The sequence below is a fragment of the Pelodiscus sinensis genome, chromosome 7 (assembly GCF_049634645.1).
Source record: "Pelodiscus sinensis isolate JC-2024 chromosome 7, ASM4963464v1, whole genome shotgun sequence".
Taxonomy (NCBI): domain Eukaryota; kingdom Metazoa; phylum Chordata; order Testudines; family Trionychidae; genus Pelodiscus; species Pelodiscus sinensis.
The window spans coordinates 17,869,286-17,893,150 of record NC_134717.1 but is presented as its reverse complement, the minus strand read 5'-3'; the positions used below and the strand labels follow the sequence as shown (position 1 = coordinate 17,893,150).

Below are 23,865 nucleotides of genomic sequence, written 5' to 3'. Positions count from 1 at the left end.
CAGAAAAGAACTAGATAAGTTCATTGAGGATAGTCTATCAATGGCAGTTAGCCAGGCTGGGTAGGGAAGCTGGGAATGGGCAACCAGAGATGATGGATCATTTGATGGATTACCTGTATAGTTCACTGCCTTTGGAGCAACTTGCTGGCATTGGCCACTCTCAAGGACAGGCTATGGGCTGGATGGGTTTTTGGTCTAACCTAGTATGGCCGTTCTTATATTCTCATCATGTGGAATTTTATCAGAAAGCAGCACTTGGGAATCAGTTTAAGCAGCTACGACTTACTTGCTGTACATTGGTGTCTTGTGTTGGTATTAAGATTGCAAAGTTTTAAAATATAAGTATAATGTGCTTATTTGTGTTCGTACAAATAAGAACATGAAGTGCTGAACCAAATTTTGAAATAAAACACTGGGAGTCTCTTCCCCCCACTAATATTAATCTATAATGAACAATATCTAAATTTTTATGACCAAGAACTCTCTGTAGAAGTTCTTTCACTACGCCATCAATGTCCTTTTCTTTCATAAGACCTTGTGTTGTCTGGTACTTCTATCATGAGGGGATATGCATTGATTTTCAGTGCCTTTTCTGGAGTTGATGAATGTCACATAAGGTTATATTCTTGCTTTTAGTTAAAGAATAAAAAGTCACATCCATAAATTAAATTCAGGATCCCTTGCATTGGGCTGCTCTGTATTATTTTACCAACATCTTTTAGTTGAGGACTGTAACATATTTGTCTGGACTGTAACAGTTTCTGATTTGAACATTGATAGTCCTATTATGGGACAGATCTCATTTCCACACTTGAAAGTGAAATTATTTGATACATGAAAAGAATTATAATCCAAAATATTTTTCTTGCCTTTTCTCTTTCTCTTATCTCAGAAAGTATCTAATCTTGACCTAGATATGATCATGGCTCCTCTTTGATATTTTGTTTCACATGGTTTAGTCCTTTAGAAAAAGTTCAGATTATTCTTACTTTCTTTAACTGTACTGTTTTAATCATCCCTAGCAATGAAATTAGTTCAATCACTTTTGACAAAAATATTAGAATAAGTTTGTAATGCAGCTTACCATCAGTCTGTAGTAAATAACTTTTCACTTTTGGTTTTAGTAACAGTGCTATATTTTTGTTTCTAACTTGTGCAAATCGATGTTCTCCTATTAGTTTGCCGTCCTCTCCTGGATTTTACTAGTCTGGTTACTGTCTATTTTGAACTGTGTATATTTATTAAACTCTAAACTAACATTACCCAATGTTTATTGTATTTGACCACTTTCTTTGTTTGCAGCTCCATAGTGATAGATTTATTGTTACTTTTTTTTAGTAAAAATTGCAATTCTGGGTCACAGCAACTATGGATATCATACTTCAGCCCCCAGTGATACATGTGGATGAGATTTCCTTGGTGATACCCAAGAAAGGTGGGATACTGCCCACAGGAAATCCTGTGGTGAATGCAGAACGTGATGCTGAACTATAGCCCATTACAGGGAAAGTACATGCTGCAGTGTTTAAAATTGAGAGTGAGGTGAAGCTGATAGTAAAGCTTACATTCCCTCTTCCTCAAAATGTAGATCTATAAATGTGAATAAAGCTGCAGTTTCCATGGGTGGTGCTGAAAACAAGAATAACAGACTTGCCGCATGTCACCTTCATCCATTGGTCCATCAGTCCTCTCAGAGAGGGCGCCAATCACATGTTGTTTTAGCCAGTCCTTCAGCCACCACTGGCCAGACTGTCATTGGCACCAGACATCTGATCAACTTAGCACATTGCAGCCCAGAATTCTGAGCTCATTTGTGAATTTAGGTCAGGAGCGAGCAATAAAATGGCAGTGGTTCACTATGGTTAGCCCTTGATGGGCTGCTGCTGCTGCTATATTTACCTGCACCTCCGCATGTACAGACAATCATAGCTTTCATTGGCTGGGAATGACAATCTGCGGCCAATGGGAGCTGTGATCCCATGTACTTGTGGATGCACAGGTAAATATAGAGGCCCACCAGGGGCTAACTCCGGCAGATTGGATCATGCCGTGGCCCACAGGCCAGTATTTGACCACCCCTTGTTTAGATGCTCTTTATGAGAAACAGTGTGTTAAAGCCACAATTAACTGATAGTAAAATGTATTAATTTAGTTTGTTGGGGTGTCAAACTTTAAAAAAGGTGGGGGAGTGTAACCAGGTTAATGGGCCTCATGACAAATGGAACTAACTTTGTTGCAGGGTAGATAAGAGATGAGGAAGACTGCAGTGTACTCACCATGTCAAGGATATTGAACCTTGTGATGCAGAGAGCTGTGGAGTATGGAAGGCTGACTATGCCTATTGCTGAGGGGTTGAGAGGGCGATCTCTCCAGGGCCGTCCCTACCCATATGCAAAACATGCAGCCTCTTGGGGCACTACAAAATGTGGGGCACCAGATTGCACCAAATTTTATAGTGCCCTGTGCAGTTAGGTGCTGTGTATGGGCTGCAGTGGCTCCTAGACCCGTTCCCCGAATGGACCCCTCTCCCCCCTCCCACCTGTGGGCTGCACCAGCCACTGCTCACCAGGTACGTGTGCAGGCTGGAGGACTCAGGAGGAACAGTGGGCATCTGTGCAGACATCAGCTGGAGAAAAGTGGCAGTTTCTACTTCAGAGCGCTGTTTCTCTGTGGCCAGCGCACAACTGCCTGCTGCACCTCCTGAGTTCTCTGGCCATAGCTCTGCCTCCCCAGTTCTTGCCTTCTGCAAAGAGGCTGCTTGTCCTGCAGTGGGGGAGGTATGTGCTGGTGCTGAGCTGCATAAGGTATCAATATTGGTAGGGATGGCACAGGACAACTCTGCCTAAGGAAATGTGAGAGAGCTTCTGACCTCCCTCTTCCCCCGCCACCTGAGGAGTTGCCTGTTCTGCTGTCAAATGGGTTTTCTAACTACTCTTGGAGAGAGCAGCTGAACTTAGAAACACCAAGGATTTTTTTCTATTGTAAGATGTATTATTACTTCCTGAAAGGATTAGCCCCCCTAGAATTCACATCCTCCTCACCTTGCTGAAATCAGGTACCATCAGGCTTGCAACAACTCCTTCAGATATGTGAGTTCCTTCATTCTACAGAGCCTACTAGTGTGGAATAAACTGGACCAATGAACTGAGGAAAATATGCACTGTGTCGTGGTGTTCTTTGTGGATTGTATGGTATTACTGATGTATGCATTCCAAATCAGTCTTCTCCTTCCCTTTATATGCTTCCTTTATTTCCCCTTGATTGTTGATTTATCCATTATGGAGGTGTCAAAATAGTGTATTCACCAGGTATCAGGTTAGTTCTAGGGTTAGGTACCATGTTGGAGATAGTTGAAACAATAGAGGAAGATAAGGTAGGTCCTTGACTACCATAAACAGGTGAAGGCACCACCAGCTATTACCTAAGAATCCAGGCAGTTGAGATCCATAGTAGCTAATGCAGAAAGACACCAGTAAGGATTCCTATAGTTGGTTAGCTGCCCTTGGTATAGAGCAGTGTTTCCCAATTGGTGCTCCGGGGAACCCTGGGGTTTTGCGAAGCAAAACTAGGGGTTCCACAAGGAGCGGGCATTCCCCCGTCCCCTCTGAAAGAGAGAGAGCCGGCTAGACAGCAGGGGCATGGGCAGCGAGTTGTATGGGCTCGTGGTGCCCATGCTCCACCAAGATTTGGAACTGGAGCGGGCCCTGGCCCCCCCGCGCGTCCTCCCACCCTGGTCCCAGAGCATCTCTTCCCCAGCCCCGTCCCCGTCCCTGCCGTGCGCTGCTTTCACTGAGCTCCCCCTTGCTGGCTGCTGCTGCCCTGCACAGTGTGATCAGACCGGTAGGTGGGGAGACGCCCAGGCGTGATGTAACGTCACGGCCTGGGATTTTAAAACTGCTGGGCACTGCGTTGCACCGTGTGGCTGAGTTGTGGGTTCGGAGTCCAGGGACGGAGCACAGACTCCAGTCCCAAAAAAGTGGAAGGCTGAAGGTAGGGGAAGGGGAAGTGCTGGGAGAGGAAGGGGCTTGTGTGAAGGGGAAGGGCTGAGAGAGGAAGGGGCTTGTGTGGAGGCAGAGGGGAGAGAGGGAAGAGAGGGGAAGGCACCAAAAGGACAGGGTAGAGGAGAGACAAATCCCAGGGGGGCAAGTGCAGACAATAAGGGAAAAGGCAGGAGGGGAGGGGGACAGGGTGATGCTGGGAGGGGAGAGGGTAAGGGTATAAGGGGCTAGAGCAGGGAGGGGGAGGTGCTGGGGAGAAGGCTTGAAAGAAGGGGTGGGCATGAGGAAGGCCATGTGTGAGGGCACAGGGGCATAAGGGGAACGGGGGCAGAGGGTCGTGACGGGGTGGGCATCAGGGAAAAAGAGGACAAAGGAGGTAGGGGCAGTGAGGGAAGGGGGAGGCAACAGGAGGGTGCAGGAATAAGAAAAGGTGCAAGTGCCAGGGGATTCTGGTGGTGAAGCAGAAGGGCAGACACCTGCAGGGGAGGGACCACCACCAGAGGAGAGAGGCAGGGCAGATTTGTAGAGGGAGGAGTTAGAAGAGGGGATGAGGAGGGGTAGCTCACATGATCAGAGTGGGGCTACTGGAGGAATAGGCACAGGGAGGAGAGAAGGGCTGGTGGAGGGGGGGCAGGTTGCAGAAGGGCAGAGGGCAGGGAGAAGGGCAGGAGTCAGGACAGCAGAGGAGGGTGAGGAGTTGGGAGGCAGCAGGCACCAGGGGAGCTGATGGAGCAAGGGGAGGAGACATGGCAGCAGAGAGAAAAGGTAAAGGTTTAAAAATATTTATTAATAACTTGGGTACCACAGTGGCACATCCAAACAAGCCACATGAACTCAGTACTGGTGCACAACACAAAATTCATTTTGTTCATGCGAGGAAACTCTTAGGCTATGTCTACACTGGCGGTTCCTTGCGCAAGAACATCTTGCGCAGAGTTCTTGTGCAAGAACATGTCCACGCTGCCATGTGCGAGCTGTGCTTTTGCACAAGAGCATCTCTCAGGCAAGAGAGCGTCCACATTGCCATAAAGTGCCGATGGCCATTTTAGCCATAGGGCTTTCTTGAGCAAGAAATTCATGTTGGCTGTTTACAGTGGCCCCTTGCACAAGAACAGTTGCACAAAAGGGCTTATTCCTGAGCAGGAGCATCATAGTTCTTGCGCAAGAAGCCCTGATTTCATACATGAGAATGTCAGTGTACTTGCGCAAGAACACACGGCCAGTGTAGACAGGAAGCAAGTTTTTGCGAAAGAGCGGACGCTTTGGCGCAAGATCGTGTCAGTGTAGACACAGCCAAGGGGAGGAAGGGAGGTAGGCAAGTGCAGGGAATCAGTGCTGGCTCAGCATGTCTGCATGGTTTGGGGGAAGGTGCAGGGAAATTGAGCTCAGCTGGATTGCAGAGTGGGGAGGTCCGGGAAGCTGGCCTGGGCTGGGGTGGGGGTGGGGGGGTGTGGAGCTCATAGCTCAGTTTGGCTGCAGGAGGAGCGAGGTGCTGGGAACTGGGGCTAGACTCAAGAGGGAGGGAGGGGGAGGGAAGCGGCGCTTGGCTCAGCAGTTTTGCGGGGCTTGAGGGAGGTGCAGGGAAATGGGGCTCAGCAGTCCTGTGGGGGAGGCATGCAGGGAACCAGTGCAGGGCTCAGCTGGGCTGAGGTGGATGCGGGAGGGCATACAGAACAGACGAGTAGCTCAGCTGGGCTATGAGGGGCTTCAGGGAACTGGTGCGGCACTCCCTTGGATTGTGGGGGATGGTTTTGGGGGAGGTGCAGGGAACCAGCAGGGGTGGGCAGCTCAGTTGGGTTGCAGGGGATAGAGGTGCAGAAAAGCCTAGTGGGGGGGGGGGGGGAAAGGAGCCCTGAAATGACCTCCCTTAGTCCAAAAATCCCTCATCTGGGACCAGTTAGGTCTAGAGGGTGCCAGATCAGAGAGGTCCAACTCCTACCCAAGTCCTCTCCTTGCACCCTCCCTCGTAGCCAGACACCCTACCCCCAATCTACTCCTGCTCTCTCCCCCTGGCCAGACACCCTACACCCAGCCTGCTTCTGCCCCCTACTTACCACCCAGACCTTGCCCTCTTCTGCCCCCCACTTCCCTCCCAGATCCTGCACCCCATCCCTATCCCTCTCCTTGCAACCCTGCCATCCACCCTAGTCCCTAGCACCACCCTGTCCCTGGCCCCAGCACCCTGCCTCACACCCCAGGACTCAGCACCACGCTGGCCCTGGCCCCAGCACCCTGCCATCCATGCTAGCACCCAGCAGCACCCTGTTCCTTGTCCTAGCACCCTGCCAGTCACCCTAGTGCCCAGCAGGACCATGTCCCTGACCCCAGCAGCCCGCCACCTGCCTGCCCCAGCACCTTGCCCTAGCACCCCACCACCTGAGCCAGCATTCTTCCACCCAGCAGTACCCTCTCCCCAGCCCCAGCACCCACTTTCACTCTGTCCCCTGCTCCCACCAGCACATTTGGGACCAAATTAGTGAGGCTTGGGGGTCTTTGGAGGGTTGTTGGGTTTTTTTTTGCATCTCACTTGTGTGGCCCCAACTGACTTTTCTGTGGGTCAATGACCCTTGACTCAAAACAGGTTCCTCACCCTCTCATAAATAGAGACAATGCTAAAACTTTTTGAGTTTGACGTAATATTTTATTTAAAAATGAAACCTGGCCAACAAACCCCCAACTGGGGCTAAACCCCCATCTCACTGCAGCATCATAACATTCCTGCACCACCTGATCCCAAATCTGCGCCTATCATACACTGGAACCCCTTGTCCTGAGCCTCTCACATCCCCAAACTCCTGCATCCCCACATCCTCAGTCTTCTGCCACAACACTCTTGTACCATCTACACATCACAAATCTGTCCTGAGCCCATCATACTCACAACTTTCTTGCCCTGAGCCCCTCACATATCCAGCCCAAACTCCTGCACCCTCACATCCACAAGCCCATGGCTTGCTCAGCACCCTAACCTTCCACCTGAGCCCAACACTCCCAAGCCTGGAGCCCCCTCCCCGAGCCAGCATCCCCTTCTCCTGCATCCAAATTCCCTCCCAGAACTTGTGCTTCTCACCCCTTCCCACACCCAAATCCCTCATTCCCACCCCACACATCCTGTCTCAACCTAGTGAGAGTGTATAAGAGCTGTACTGGTGGGGATTTTCATGAATTGGTGGGTCCCTCCCCCCCTCCTTTTTTTTTTTTTTTTTTTTGCTTGACAAACCTTGGGGTTCCTTGAAATTCTGAAAATGGTTCCTTGGCCAAATAAAATTGGGAAACACTGGTGTAGAGCAATTCATAGAACCCTCTTATGGATAGACAGCATGGCTGTGTCTACACTGGCCCCTTCTTCAGAAGAGGCATGCTAATTTCTAACTTTGGAATAGGGAAATCTGCAGGGGATTTAAATATCCCCCGCGGGATTTAAATAAACATGGCCGCCACTTTTTTTCCGGCTTGGGGAAAAGCCGGAAAAGAGCGTCCAGACTGGCGCGATCCTCCGGAATAAAGACCTTTTCCAGAGGATCTCTTATTCCATACCTGAAGTAGGAATAAGAGATCCTCCGGAAAAGGGCTTTATTCCAGAGGATCGCGCCAGTCTGGACGCTCTTTTCCGGCTTTTCCCCAAGCCGGAAAAAAAGCGGCGGCCATGTTTATTTAAATCCCGTGGGGGATATTTAAATCCCCCGCGGATTTCCCTATTCCAAAGTTAGAAATTAGCATGCCTCTTCTGAAGAAGGGGCCAGTCTAGACGTAGCCCATGTGTTGACTTTAGTATTCTGCAATGCAGGTAACCAACAAACTGGAAAACAACCATTTTTAGTGAAACATCTGGCTTTTAGCAGGTGCGTTCAAAAGTTTAATGAAAATATTGCTGTATCATTATGAGTCAGAGCCCAGTATTAAAAAGATGTTTACGCATCTTGTCAAAGGATGTTAAAACAATTAATGTATGTTATTAACACTCCTTGTGTCTGAAGAAAATGCAATTAAAATCCTTTGTTTCAAATTAAATTAAGTAAATTTTCATTAGAAGTATGAAGGGAAATGCCAAGTTCTTGTAACTGTTTATTAAATAGGTTTGACTGGGTTTAACTTCACTGAGTCAGAAAGACTCACTTCACAAATCAACTGACTGCATTGTTATACTCTCTGAAAACTATTTTTGTCTTGCTATTTATTCCCTAAAATCCAGGTTTTTAACTGTTTAAGGTCTTGTCCTCCAGAATCAGCATTCTTTCAAATTTTTGTGTGTATGCACTGATGTTTAGTCCGTCTGATATAAAGGCAAGACTTTTTTGCTCTCCATTATTGTCAGAAAGGCCTTTCACTTTATTTATTCTTTAATTTTGGCAGTGACTGAATAACTTTAGGATGGAGGGAGGAGGTAGAGAAATTGTTTGATTTATTCTGAAGTGATATAGGTTAGCAAAGGCTCCTGGTTTAACTGCAGTTATAAAGTAAAACCTTGGGGGATAAAAGTGGAAGAAACTTTAGGAAAAGTAAAGCTTATAAATAAACTTACAGCATTTAAATATAATTAAGATTCAGAAGCAGTGTTAAAAGACAGCTACCATTATAACAGCAGGGCCATCCTCACTAAGAAATTGTGAGAAGTCAGAAATGTAAAGGGTAATTTTATAAAAAATCAATGAATACTGATAGACACTGTAGTTGTTTATGCAATCCCATTCTGATCTCTGATTTGTAGTTTTCAGTCCTAGCTTTCTGTCTTGTATGAATATCAGCGATTTTACTCAAGTTGCTTTAAAACAGGTTTTATGTTTTATAGAAAAAGCAGGCTTTTTCATACATTGGGGATAAATAAGATCATTCTGGCTTATATTCAGTGTTGAATGCATGTGCATATATATACTTTGTTTTGTGTGTGTTAAATCTCAGGCTTAATTTTAAAGTAGTGAAACATTTCTCAATTAACAAAGATCGTGAGTAACTTGTCCTTAATACACCTGCATTTTTTTCAGGAAAGCAGTGTTTTTTGGTCCTACGTCAGCAGCAGTTTAATGTTCAGGCTCTTGTGGCTGTGGGAGACCATGCAAGCAAGCAGATGGTAAAGTTTGCTGCCAAGTAAGTAAGCAATTATATCCTGTTGTCAAAGTAAACAATGGTGGGAACCACGACTCCAAGGGGTTGGGACCATTTTCACACATTAACATCAATGCTTCATTTGTTTTAAAATGTAGTTATTTAAATTGTCAGTTCACTATTGCATTGAATACATTACACTTACAAAAGATAAAATAGAACAGAGCCTTGAAATTCATTCTGAACTGCTGAAGCAGCATTCTTTCTCCACAGACAACCTACGTTTACTTCCAAGCTGTCTAACAAAAAGCTTGGCAGGCTTAGCATAGTGGGTCATTTTTTATTTGGTGGGGGAGGGCAGGGATGTGTGTACATGCTCAGGCTTTATTTTCCTTAAGTAACAGATCTACAGCCTAGTAGAATGTTTTTAACAAGAATAAATATAAGTTCTGAACTACATTTTATTTGGAAGAAAATCTACATTGAAAATTGATTACTCAGTGTGAGAAAGTAGAGAGGTGCTTTTAAGAACCTAATTGGTCTAATTTACTTTTTTATTGTTGTCCCTTTCAAGCTGTGCTCTCCCTTTTTGGTAATAATTAGGTTTGTTCCCAATTAACAAGAACATTATAGCTATTTACATGTAGTTTGTATTATTCTTAAGGCTAAAATGATGAATGTGAGTTAAAGAGCTCTCTTCTCCTTGCCTTCCTTTCTTAATTAAGCTTTACTAGATTTTCAAGTTTTGGGTCATCCGTCGAAAAGGTGATTTTATAGTGGAACTTTTCCAACTTACAAATCTTTTAGCTGAATGCACACAAGTTAAGATACAGAACCAATCAATAATCTGTTTAGCATGTGACATTTGAGATGCTGCTGTTCAGTTCTTGGCAGTACTCCTATGACTGGGAATGTAGCTCCCAGTAATTAGCTGTAAGAGTTGAAAGCCTTTGATGTGTTAGGAAAAGAGGGGGGAGTTAGAAGGTTAGAATGGTGCTCTTGGTGGTTAGATGCAAGACAGTGGGAAAATAGAACCAGCAGTGTTCGTTGGTTGGCAACACTTAGAGTTGGCACTACCAGCAGGAGACATAATGTTTACAGGTGTTGAGGAGCCAAAGTGAAGTGTTCTGTATTCCATGTGACAGCCTGTGTTTAGTTTCTTCTCAGCACATAATGGATACTTTGAAAGAAAAAAGGCTTTCTCTCCTGCTATGCTGTCTGTATGATCATCTCCTTCCTTTGTGCCAATGAGTCCTGAATAAATCCTTCTGAACAAGGCTGGATGCCAAGGCTAGTTTTGCATCTTCAGCTCTTGTTTCCTGCATCTCCTGTTGGATGTCCTGCTCTTATCTCATATTCAGTATTTGTAAAGCTAAATTTCTTATTTTCCTCCCAATTCATCTCTTCCATCTTTCCTTTCCAATCACCATTGATACAGCTCCACTATTCTTTCCAATTGCCCATGTTCAGAATTCATTGTTGTTTTTTAATTTTTCCATCCATCCTCCCCATGTGCATTCTCGTGCTAAATCCTGATGCTTTCTTCCTCCTCTTTGCACTGTCTGAATTTTAGTCTCTGTCCCTACATTTGAAACCGTTTTCCTGCGCCCAGGCAGTCAGTTGTTTTGATTGATGTAACTTTCTTATTGCTCTCCTTTCATTTCCTTAATCCCTCACTCCCTTCCCATCTTTTACCAGATGAAATTCAAGTACCTTGTCCTCACCTTCAAGGTCATACATAATCTCATCCCCATCGCTTTATTAATTTCTACCGATGCTCTACCTGCTCCTTCTTGCTTATTGTCTTGTCTTTTTCTTCCTTCATACTGCTTCCTGTGCTTCAAAGAGTCTGCTATTTCCTCTCCATGAATCTCAGTCCTCATTTCCACTACCAATCTTCTTGCAAGTCCTGCTAAACTCATTGCAGGAATCCTTCATAACTTGCCCTCCTCCCAATAATTCCTTTTTATATTACCTTACTTTGTCTGTTGCCTTCATTGTCTTGTGCTAACTAATATTGTTTTGGGACAGAGACCATTCTGTTTTGCAAATGTAATGTTATGAATAAATTATTAATAATCAGGTTGCTTCCCTACCTTTCTTGATGGCTTTTTCTGTCTATTCAGTTTGTCTCTTTCTACCCAAATAAGTAATGAGGATCTTTTACCTCATAAAATATTTAAGATTTAAATTTAATTTTTCTCCCTTGGCAGCATATAGACCTCAGTTCATGTAGTGCTTTCACATATATGAAAGAAAACCATGATTCAGAGTTGCCTGCAAACTGTTGTATCATTTTTTATTTTTCCTTCTATTCCTTCCCTCATATGTGTATTCTTGTGCTAAATCCTGATACTTCTTTCTTTTTCACACTGTCTGCATCTTACTCACGATCCCTACATTTGAAATAGGGATGTAAGCAACTAATCGACTATCCGATAAGCAAAAGCTTATCTGACCAACATAAGTGTCACCAACAAAAACACTGTTTTAAATATCTGCTGACACGATACATTTGTGATTTTACAAAAAGAACCTAAGATAATCTAATAGCAGACTGATAAGATTCTTGCAAAAATTCTCACAAGCAGTAAACATACTGGTTCCTCTTTTTAGTATTGGTATGAAAAATGAAAACTTTCATAATCTGCTGTGGTCTAAGAAACATGTTGTTAATGTATGCATTAACTTTGTTTAGAGAAAGAAAGTGCTTCTAATCTCCATTTAAAAAAAAAAAAGATTAAAAACCTGTAAATTGAGCTATGATGCACTTCTGCTTTTATTTCTTTTTTTAAAATAAACAAACTGCTGAAATCAGCGTAGTTCCCATAAAAAATGCTGGGTTAACTGCCCGTCCAATGAGTGCACTGTCATGAGCAGTGTCAGTTCAAGATTCCCCTAATTTCCCCACCAAAAAGCCTCTGCCCATTTCTGGAGTGGACCCTTTGTAGGAGTAAAGATGGTACTTGTTTCTTTATCACTTTGATTAGAAGCCTCTACTGAGACTGCCCAAAAACGTTTTAACCAGTGCAGTTAGTAGTAATGTGTTGAATTTTATAGTCAAAATGTTTTGCAAATTATTTTTCCCAAAAGATAAAGGGTATAGGTTGTGCAAGCACTTTTTTTTTTAATCCTTTGCTGGGATTTTCCCTACTTCTCATTTTGAACCACAGCCATGAGTCCATGTGGTCTGGAAGGTTTTTTTTTGTTTTTTGTTTTAATTATTTTTTTAAAGGACTCAAGTTCTAGTTTTAAAATGAGCTACTAACATGATGTAAGCTTAGTCAAGTAACTTGGCCTCCCCTTGTTTCTGTCAACCAGCCAGAAATATATGGGGCCTTTTTTTAGAAAAAAATCTTGCTAGGGATTAAATGATGCAGATAAACTGAGTTTAGCTGGGTAAAATATTCACATGCATTCAAAATGGAATTAGAATAGTATTACATCATTCATTCTAAGACTATTATAGTGGAAAGGTCTCTTCTTCAGCATTGCTCTTATGTATGTCCATCATAATGAAAAGGTTGCATACTTTGCTGTATTGAAATGATTTAACGAGAGTATAAAACCATTGGTTTTTCCCCCTGACTTTATCAGCACGATTGAAACAGCTGGTACAGTAATCCTCAGTGGCATTAAAGGTTGTGTATCAGTATTGTCACTACTGCCTTATCAAAAATGAAGTATTGACTCCAATTCCAGAGAAGTTAGTTATATTTAGTTACTGTAAATTACAGTTTAGTATTATAGTACGGCATCAAGAACCACTATTGTTAAGGCTTCATAAGAATTTCCATACTTAATACTATGTTCAGCCATTTGTAATTTTGCTGAAAATTTCCAGAGTTAGCAGTGTGTTCAAGGAAATAACTCAGGAATGGTTTTCCTCATTGCCCGAATTGTATCAAAGGCGATAACTGAAATGAAAAGATACAGTATGTGGATGCTAATAAAATAAATAGCTTAGAGAAAAGAATCCATAATTGAAAATATTAATTCATTAAAATTAGTTGGGATCATTATGACAATGAAATTTGTTGAAGCAAAAAGAATGAAAAAAATATTATTTAAGTTTGTATATCCATTTGAAGAAAAAAACCTGTATATTCCTATTTCATTATTCAAATAAAGATGGCAATAGGAATAAAACATACATAGTTAATGTTGGCATGCAACTTCAGCGTTGCCACTTTTTTATTTTAGAATGCCCCTAAAATTAAAACCTTAACTATAGTGTAGTTCTTCATTATGGGAATACTTCATACATCTTTCCAGGAGGCTGATACTAACAAAGTAATGTAGTACATATTGTATGAGTTAAAAATTATCTCTGACCAGCATGTTGCATGAGACGGTTGATCAAAACAACAGCTAATAGAAAGTGATTCACTGCAAAGTGACTATTGTGGGTTTTGCTTGCCATATGAAGCTATTGGTGAAAGAAGATGTCTCACACAGACTACTATAATGCAATCATGTGGTTAAAACAGAAAGTATAGCTTAATAAACATACAGATAACAAAAAGAGACCTAAGACATTTAGTGGCCATTTTAGTAATTAAACTTTCTGTCAGTTTTTAGGAAAGGAAAGTACAGCATAGAATTGTGGTTCTCAACCACGGATATGCAGAGGTCTTCCTATTTGCCTTGCTTTACAAAAGGCTAGGTAAAAAGGAATAGGGATTCATGCAATGACTTGTTTATACTGCTGTGTACACTATACACTGAAATGTAAGTACAGATTGGACCTCCTTGGTCTGGCAACCTCAGGACCTGACCGGTTTCAAACAAGAGAGTTTTCCAGACCAGGAGAAGTCAATTCTAGTCCCTCTGCTGGCAGAATCCAGGCTCTCCTGGGGTCTGTCAACAGAGCCGGCCAGGCTCTCCTCCTGGTTACTGGGCTCTACTGCCTGCCCCAGCCACCAGCTTGACTCCTTCAGCTTAAAATCATCATCCTTTTCCCTTTCTAAGGTTCTTGACCACTGTCTAAATCACTCACTTTTCTTTTTGGTGCCATAATTAAGGTTAGGTGTTACTTTAGCGATTGTAATTTTTTTTTTACTAGACTGTACAGAGAAGGTGCCAGCATGTTGCATTATGTGCTTGGGCCAGTGTGGCGCAGTGTACTGTGACTAGGTGAAACTGTGAGCAGCGAAACTGCAAATGGCGAGGTCTTGCTGTATTTGTAAATGAAAGACTGAGCAGGAGAAACTCCATTAAGCTTGGTGAATGTGGAGCCTCTGTGTTCACACCCGGTTAATTGCACAACTGTTTGGTTATAGCATAGCTGCTAAAGCAGAAGGAGAATGTAAGATTGACAGACTTAATGGCTTTAAAGTAATAGAGCTTTTAAAGTGGCACCAGACTAAGGAGCTTGACTGCACTTTAGTAACTAGCCATTTGTTCACAGCAAGGAACCTGCAGACTTTAGCAGTGGAGAATTTGTAAGCTGTGCTAGGTAAATAGCTAAAAACCACGGTATTGCTAAAAAAAACTATTACATACTGTAACATATTCTATAAATATTTTCCTTCATACCTATATTTAGATATTGTTGTTAATACAAAAGATGGAATATAGAGGATGTACAGTGTGTTTAGTAAACATCACTTTTGGAGATTACTATCTCTTAAATACTGAAGTTTGCTAGCTGAGTGGTACATCAGTGCTAAGTACTTTTCATTCAGATTATATACTGCGATGTTAAGTGAGACTCAATTAGTACCCTAGGTTGAGGAGATAATTTAGTGTACATACAGAAATCCATGTATATGCCTATTGATTTAATTTCAATAAAGAATAATTGGAATTATTGTACATTTGCTAAGGCTTTGTCTATACTCTCACTTCTGTCAGCAGAACTTGTGTGTGTTAGAGGTGTGAAAAAATCACACCTCTAACCAAGATAAGTGTCACCAACAAAAACAGGGTTGGGGACAGTGTCAGTGGGAGAGTGTGTCTCTCAATCCTAGCTACAGCCAAATCATAGGGGATGGTTTAATTATACTAACAGAAGAGCTTTCTCCTGCCAGCATGGAGCAGTTTCATAGCAGTGCAGAGTGGCAGTGGGCTCCTCGGGAGTGGGGCTGGAGCGCAATGGCTGCCGGCCCTACCCATGGGGACTAGTTGAGTCACTGATAAGAATTCATGAGGTTAATCTATATTTAACATCCCTATTGTAATGTAGACATAGTCTAATTTGCTTCTGGTTCTTGAGGGAAATGCAAGGAATAAGGGTTTGCACAGGATCTCCCCCATGGGGAGAGAATGGGGGCCCTGGGATGCAGAAGGAAGTTCACACCAAGACCCTGGTCTGGATAAGTGAGTTTGGAAGCAGGTGACATTGGGGCACACAGAACCCTTGGCAGGGGCGGAGTATTGGAGGATTCTGGTATGGGGTGGGAACACAGAGTCTCTGGCTTGAAAAGAATGGAGGACATAGGTGGGAAAGAGGGGAATGGAGTTCAACTAGATATAGTAATATGGTGGGGGGAGGAGATGGTGGACCATGTTAACGGGAATAGGAGAGACTAGGAGCCAGAAAGAGACACCCCCATGAAAGTTGTAGGGAGTACCTGAAAAAGAAGAGGATAATATGCACAGACCCTGTGGATAGGGAGTGAGAGGAGATCCAGAGAGTGTGCATTGAACCCAGTCTACACAAGCCAGAAGTGTTTGACCTTTTAGCAAACAGTATTTAGCATAAGTGGATCAACTGGACAGCTATGCTTAGCCAGGGGTGGGGAATTTTTTTTCAGTTGGAGGCCACACACCAGTGAGAACTAGGGGGGAAAAAGCCACTAACATGGCTCCCAACAAGCAGCAAACAAACAAAAACAAACCATCTCACTGACCTGGCTCAGGGGCTGCCGGCACTCATGCTAAAGCCACTGGAGGCTTACCACAGGCCAGATGGGCCTACAGGCTGTAGGTTCCCCACCCCTGACTTAGACCATTGGTCCACAGGGACCCATACTTGGGATCAACTGTTTGTAATCTTCCCTTGAGTTCTTTGACATATTAATTCCAACTATACAAACAAAATTGAAGATTTTAAATTAGTTATTACCACTCAAAAAAGATCTTGGAATCATTTCTGAAAACATCTGCTCAGTGTGCAACAGCAGTCAAGAAAAGCTAACAGACTGTTAGGGACCATTAGGAAGGGGATAAATAAGAAGACAGAATATACCATAATGCCACTCTAACAACAGCTCAGCTGCTCAGAGGCACACTACCCTCTGAAGGGTTAACCCAAAATTATACCATCTTGCACAGCACTGAGATCTGTACTGTGTAAGCCTGTGAAATTCACCCCCTCGCTCAGTGTAGAGGAGGGAATACACAACAGCTTTTTGCCCCATGTTATGATTTCCACACACTGGGTTTACACCAAACAAAAGCAAGTTTATTAACTATATATGATAGATTTTAAGTGATTATAAGGGATAACAACCAGATCAAAGCAGCATATAAACAAAAATGCAACCTTTTCGAGGGGCTAGTTATACTTGCTTGCAGCTAAAACCCTAGATGTTTCTTTCTCAATCTAAAGATCTCTCTAGCCTGGGTTCTGCACTTCTCTCCCCCACTGTACCTCCCCAACCATTTCAGTCCTTGTTCCTCAGATATTTCCAGGAGCCTCTTTGGGCAGGGACTCAATGAAGAACCACAATCATGTCACTCCCCTGCCTTAAATAGCTTTTGCATATGGTGGGCACCATTTGTCTCCAGTCTTGGTTCCCTTGACTTTTAGAGGAAAAATACTGGCAAGATGGGGTCAAGTACCAGGTGATCTGGTCACATGCAGCTATGTCTCAAGGTTGTTTGTAGCCGTCAACCTGTGGAACTCTTCACCAGGGATGCTATGAAGGGCAGAACTATAATGGGGTTCCAGAAAGAACTAGGTAAGTTCATGGAGGATAGGTCCATTAATGGCTGTTAGCCAAGATGGACAGGGATATAACCCCATGCTCTGGGTGTCCCTAGCTTCTGACTGCCAGAAGCTGGCAGTGGAGAAGAGGGAATGGATCACTCAATGATTGCCTCTTCTGTTTATTCAGAAGGTGGGATCCTGGCCTAGAAGGAGCATTGGTCTTACCCAATATGGCCGTTCTTATCTATCATTAAGTAAGTCATATAATTAACTAAAATATTAAAACTGCCTTTACCTGGTGACAATGCTTACAGTGCTGACTTTCAGCTTGGAGAATTACAATGCTTGAACTTGCCAATGTTACTTTGCAGTCATTAGGTTTGTCATAGAATTTATCTATTTTGTGTAAAACCACAGTAGACCAACCTGAATGTGAAGCCATCTGCATGTGGGGTACACAATACAACCTTTCTTTGTAACAATATCTCCTAATTCCATGCTAGTCTAAAGGACTGACTTCTCTATTGAAACCAGGAGTGCCCTCATTAAACAAACAATAGAAGGGAATATATTTTTAAATTGGGTGCATGTGAAGAAAAACTTTAGATTCCTATTCAGTGTGTTTCCAAGCTAGATCTTCACTACAAAGATTTGCAAAAGCCACATCCCTAGCCTACATAGGTATGCCAGCAGCCCCCTCCCACACATGTAGGAGTTTGCATCTTATACGTGCAAAATAGTTTTGTTTTGTTTTTTGTAGGTATAGCCTTTGTTGTTCTGGGAGATAGTTTAACTGTACCAGAAAAATAACCTGATTCTTTTGGTGTACACTGTATTCACAAGGGCTTTTGTCAATATAGTTGTGTAGCCTTTGTATTATAGACTAGCCTTAAGATCCTTGAATTAAGTTGTAATTAGTACATACCAGGGGTGGGTGAGATACAGTCAGTGGGCTGGATTCAGCCCATCAAGCATTTTGATATGGCCTGCAGCCCAAGACTGCTCAAAATGGCTGGTGTCTCCCTCTAGGCACTGCGTGCCCCTGGCAGGAAGGAGGGTTGGGGGATACTTCTTACACTGCCTCCCACCCTTCCATACAGTGTACAAAGTCTCCGCCATTCTACCTCCCACCAGGGGCTTGCAGCGCAGAGCGGAATATGGAGGGAGCCTTTGGCTGTTTTGAGCAGCCTGGGGCTGAGGCAGGCAAGGAACCTGCCTAGGGGTCTCTGTTGGGCTGCTGGTCAGGAGCCGCCTAAGGTAAGCGACTCCTGGCCAGAGACTGCCTCTGAGATCACCTCCTCTTGCTCACCAACTCCATGGCACAGGTCACCACCCCCTCCTTCCCTAGGTCACCACCCAAACCCTCTGCCACCTTACCCCTGCCCAAAGTCACAACTCTCTCCCAGACCCTGAGCCCTCTCCCATACCCCTCCCAGGGCAGCATCCTCTCCTGCACTCCTACCCCCTCTCCAACCCTGCACCCCAATCCTCTACCCCAGGTCACAACCCAAATCCTCTGCAGCCTTCCTCCCCCAGGTCACAACTTCTTCCTGGACCTTGCACCCCCTCTTAGACCCTTTCCCAGAAGAAAATCCACTCCTGTGCCCCTGCCCCAGGTCACAACCACATTCTTAACCTAAGCTTCCTCTCAGACCCCACACCCTCTCCCGCTTCCCAGTTTCATACCCCACGCTCCCTTCTGTACTCAACCTCTGTCACAGACCCTGCTCCCCCTCCATACAAAAATGCAGCCCTTGACCACTTGTCAAAATCTTGCAGTGATCCTCCATAAAAACATATTGCCCACTCTGGTACAAAACAATGTTAATTGTAATAGTTTCACTATTTATAGGACAGATACGGGGAAAAACCATTCTGTCAACTAGTTAGCAATGGTGTACACAGTGAAAATTTGTTTTTAGCTTAACTTTGCATCAGAGGTAAATTATATAAAATGTTCATGTAATTAGATGGATGAGGTTATTATTGTAAAATCTACTATGTGAGATAATTATTTGGAGCTAATTGTCATATTCAGTCTCCGGTATTTCTTTTATTATTGGTCACTCCCTCAAGCTTTGATTGCTAATAACACATGTTTTAGGTCACAGTGTTGATAAATGTTTAAAATGTTATAAAGCTACATAATATATAATTCATTGACTTTCAGTGAAAGGCAGGTAGGTTACTGTCTGTGTTGTATAGCTAATGAATCACAAATATGTTGTCTCTTTCAGTTACAAGTCATGCAGTTTAAACAAGTTCAGTCAGTTTTGTTTTTCCTCACCATCTAATGGCCTTTCTTTCAGTTTGTTATTCTGTTGGCTAGAATTAATTTTCAGACTGATGCATCAGCTGCTATGCGTGGGTATCTGCTATGATGGCAAAATATTAAGATCTTTGAGCCAAATAGGAATTCCCTGTTCCCTCCTTCCTTTGTTCCCTTCTTCATAACTCTGGCTGTGTCCAGACTCCATGCCTCCGTCGACGGAGGCATGTAGATTAGCCAGATCGGAAGAGGGAAATGAAGCCGCGATTAAAATAATCGCGGCTTCATTTAAATTTAAATGGCTGCCCCGATCTGCCGATCAGCTGTTTGTCGGCAGATCGGGAGAGTCTGGACGCGATGCCCCGACAAAGAAGCCTTTCTTCATCGACACACGTAAGCCTGGTTTCACGAGGCTTACCTGTGTCGATGAAGAAAGGCTTCTTTGTCGGGGCATCGCGTCCAGACTCTCCCGATCTGCCGACAAACAGCTGATCGGCAGATCGGGGCAGCCATTTAAATTTAAATGAAGCCGCGATTATTTTAATCGCGGCTTCATTTCCCTCTTCCGATCTGGCTAATCTACATGCCTCCGTCGACGGAGGCATGGAGTCTGGACACAGCCTCTGTGTGCACCTCTTCTGACATACCCATAGTCTCTCCCCTAACCAGTAGTCTTGTGTGTTCCATTCTTTTCTGTTCCCCTCTTCTACTCTTCCTTTTTGGATTTGTTGCTTTTAATAAGTATTCTGTAGTGATAAATTCAAATGGAGATTTGACATTATTTAGTTATCCATTTTAAATTTTAGTTGGACAGTAGTTAAGTCAAACTTGAAAATCACTCTCATATTAAAAAAATTATACTTTCACGTTACAGGTAATATTACCAAAAAATGAAAGAAGTAAGCAAAATATTTATTCATTATATTCATTTTATGCATTTGACACCATTTTGCGGGTGGTCCATTTCACTGTTCAGTGGCCAAGTGAACTTCCTGTGTTATAGATGAGCACAAGACCCTGGCATTTTTGTTCTGAGGGCAGATCTCAGGCTCTGCAATAGTGTTACAGGTAACCGTACAGCTTAGGATACCGAATGACTCCTTTTCCATGGGCCTCTAAACATATCTGAGATGCAGCACTAGGAATGGTGGAATTGGGAGTTAGACCCTTTCCTTTCTCTGGTTTCTTATGTGACAGGAAGCACTGAAAGTCTGATGTTGGGGCCAGGGAAGCCCTTTCATTGGCTTGAGTAGCACCACTCCACAGGCCATAGAACCAAAAGCACTTGATGACAGCTGGAACAGACAAGCTATTGAGGGTGGGGAGAGAGAGAGAAAGAAAGGATACTCCTCTCCCAAAAAAGGACCTAGAGAGACACGGATCAATCAACCTCTTATCCCTTTTCCTCCAAAGAGCTAGGAGTGAAGCAGAGCCAGGAGGCGCAAGATTGCGGAGGGAGTACTCTGTTTACCTCGCCTGGTCCTCCATGGAAGTAGGGCCAGGAGAAGGTATAGGACCTTGAGAGCAGTTGTATTATTGTTTTAGGGACCAGGATTTGCCCGGAAACCTGCAGAACATCTCCACTCCTAGAGAGCTGAAAAACCATGGAGATTCCCCATTCTGGCATGACACTCTCTGCAGCAATGCTTGGGCTTAGAAGAACAGTGCTAATCCCGACTTTAGCCACAGAGAGTTGGAAAGCAGCCTGATGGAAGGCTGAATGAAAGTTAACAGGGAAGGTGCCTAGCCAGTAGCATGTGGGAAGAGTGAAGGCGTGAGGCTGGGCGTGTCAGTCCTATGTACAAAAACAAAGAACAATCAGTGTGAAACATTATAAAAAAAACATTTAAGAACTGTCTGGAGGCCTAGATAGAAAAATTAGGGATTTTTAATTAATTTAAAATCTTTGTTTCTTTACTGTTGAACTTAATTCTATACAACATTAAAAATAAATAGTACTTTGATGGAAACTTACCAAATGTCTGCTTCGCCTGGAATTTCATCAATCAAAAAATGGCTGATAAATAAGAAAAGGTCTTAATGGAAACCTTTAATTTACACACAGGATGGTTCAATGAACAGCCAAGAATTCAGACATTATTAATCAAACTCTCTAATTTTGTCATTCATAAATAACTGAAACACAAATATTAGTGGTTTGATTTTTCAGCTCTAATCAATTCGTTGTATTAAAGCCTTCAATTAAAACCATGAATACTCGTGCATATAGTGTGAGTGTTTGTAGTTACATAAAAGCTAGGCCTCTGTTCTTTAAAACAAACTTGCTTGTGTCTAATGTCATTGAAATGCCCATGTGTACCTAAGTCTAGTAGCAAGTGGTTTTTGTGGTTTGTAAAGCAATACAGGCAGTCCCCGGGTTACGTACAAGATAGGGACTGTAGGGTTGTTCTTAAGTTGAATCTGTATGTAAGTCGGAACTGATGTCCAGATTCAGCCGCTGCTGAAACTGACCGCCAGTTCTGACTTACATACAGAATCAACTTAAGAACCCCAAGCGTCCCCAAGTCAGCTGCTGCTGAAACTGATCAGCAGCTGATTCCAGGAAGCCCGGGGCAGAGCAACTCTGCCTCGGGCTTCCTGTAGTCAGCGCTGGTCAGTTTCAGCAGCGGCTAAATCAGGACGCCTGGGGCAGAGCAGCTGGCAACCAACCCAGCAGCACCCCGTCTGCTCTGCCCCAGGCGTCCTGATTCAGCCGCTGCTGAAACTGACCAGCAGCGGCTGAATCAGGACCAGAGCAGCTGGGGTGCTGCTGGGTTGGACCAGTAGCGCCCAGAGCGGCGCTGCGGGACCAACCGGCAGCACCCCAGCTGCTCTGCCACAGGCGTCCGGAGAAAAGCCTAGTCTGCTGGGGGGGGCGGGGAGGAATTGGTTCGCCCCCCCCATCCCAGAAGACCAGGAAGACACGGGCGGCGGATCGAGACGCACTGCGGTCCTGCCGCCTGGGTCCTCTGCGGCTTTGCTCCGAGTCTCCCTGGTCTACTGGAGACCAGCAGACCAGGGAGACGGGGAGCAAAGCCTCTGAGGATGCCGGCAGCGGGACAGCCGCGGGGCGTCTGGGCTGTCCCGCTGCCGGCTTCCCCCGCGGCTTTGCAAAGCCGCGGGGAAGCCGGCAGCGGAGCAGTCCAGGCGCACCTGGGCTGCCTCGCTGCCCGAGCCTCCCCGCAGCTTTGCAAAGCCACGGGGGGGGGGGGCACTCGGGTAGCCCAGGCGCCCCTGGGCTGCCATAGCCCCTCCGCGGCTTTGCTCTGCGTCTTCCTGGTCTGCAGACCAGGGAGATGCAGAGAAAGCCCCAGAGTACACGGGCGGCAGGACCGCGAGGTCCCGCAGTCCGTGTACTCTGGGGCAGCCCCGTTCGTAACTGCGGATCCGACACAAGTCGGGGACTTGCCTGTGTTTCAAAAAGGGAGGAATAGAAATACAGTAAACTTCTGATAATCCGACACCTTTAGGACCCAGTGGGTGCCGGATTATCAGATATGCCAGACTATCAGAAGGGGGAGCTATGAGGGGCCTGGGGTGGGGTGGGGGGGATGCCACCCGAGACCCCTCATAGCCCTCCCTTCCGATAGTCCGGTTCTGCCCTAGGCGTCCCCGATTCAGCCGCTGCTGGTCAGTTTCAGCAGAGGCTGAATCGGGGACGCTTGCGGCAGAGTTGCTGGGGTGCTGCCGGGTTGGTCCCATAGCACCGCACCGCCCCTCGGCTCTGCGAGACCAACGTGGCAGCACCCCAGCTGCTCTTTGGGACTCCTGGGACAGAGCAGCTGGGGTGCTGCTGGGTTGGTCCCGCGGCGCTATGGGACCAACCCGGCAGCAACCCAGCTGCTCTGCCCCAGGAGCCCCAAGTCAACTGCTGGTCAGTTTCAGCAGCGGATGAATCGGGGAAGCCAGGCGCATAGCAGCTCCAATTGTCTGGCTGCCCCAGCACTTCCGGGTTCCTGATGGTGCCGGACCATCAGGAGTGCTGGAGCATTGGATGCCGGACCAATGGAGTTTTACTGTACAAGGACCAGGAATTCTTTAATGATATTTTCATATCCTCATTCTCTGCTTGGGTTGCCCAAGTAAAATTATGACTTCATCTTAATTTCCTCCATCTAAATGACACCCAATATAGTAGTATTTTTCTTGGACAAGAGGAGATGCCTAATATAATTACATATTTCACCTACCTCTCTACTCAGATGGTCCATTTGCTTCCATTATCTATATATTTTCTTATTTATCCCTTCTTTCTTCCACCTGTGCAAATTTACAGATTTACCATCATATAGCCTTTTCTGTAGATAGACCTGAATCCTCACCTATGTTTTAATCTTTTTCTTCTGTTTGACTTTGTTGTAGCATTCTCCTCAAATTATAGCTCTTGAAACTCTAGCATATCAAGCATATTATACTGCTTCATTTATCCTGTGAGATAAAAATTACTTTCTCAGACTGGAAAAAAAAACTGGCTTCCCATACATTTAAGTATCACATTTAAAATTGCTCGCCTGGTTTGTGTAATATCCTTAGACTTTATTGAGCATAACTCACCCTGCTTTTCTTTCTTTTTCTTTTTCTTTCTTTCTTCCCCTCCCCCACCTATCCACCCACCCACACCACCTTCTCTTCTTCCAAGTAATTTTGTCACTCATGGTAGAAAAGCCTTTTCTCTTTTG

At 44.4% G+C, this 23,865-nt stretch overlaps 1 protein-coding gene across 1 annotated transcript in view; it reads left to right on the top strand.

The window, feature by feature from the left end:
• The window catches only part of DARS1 (aspartyl-tRNA synthetase 1), a 79,078-nt gene that overhangs the window by 18,328 nt on the left and 36,885 nt on the right, over positions 1–23,865 (top strand). Inside the window, exon 4 of the mRNA XM_006117048.2 lies at positions 8,981–9,083. Coding sequence (XP_006117110.1) covers positions 8,981–9,083 — 103 coding nt within the window. The remainder of the gene's footprint in view (positions 1–8,980; positions 9,084–23,865) is intronic.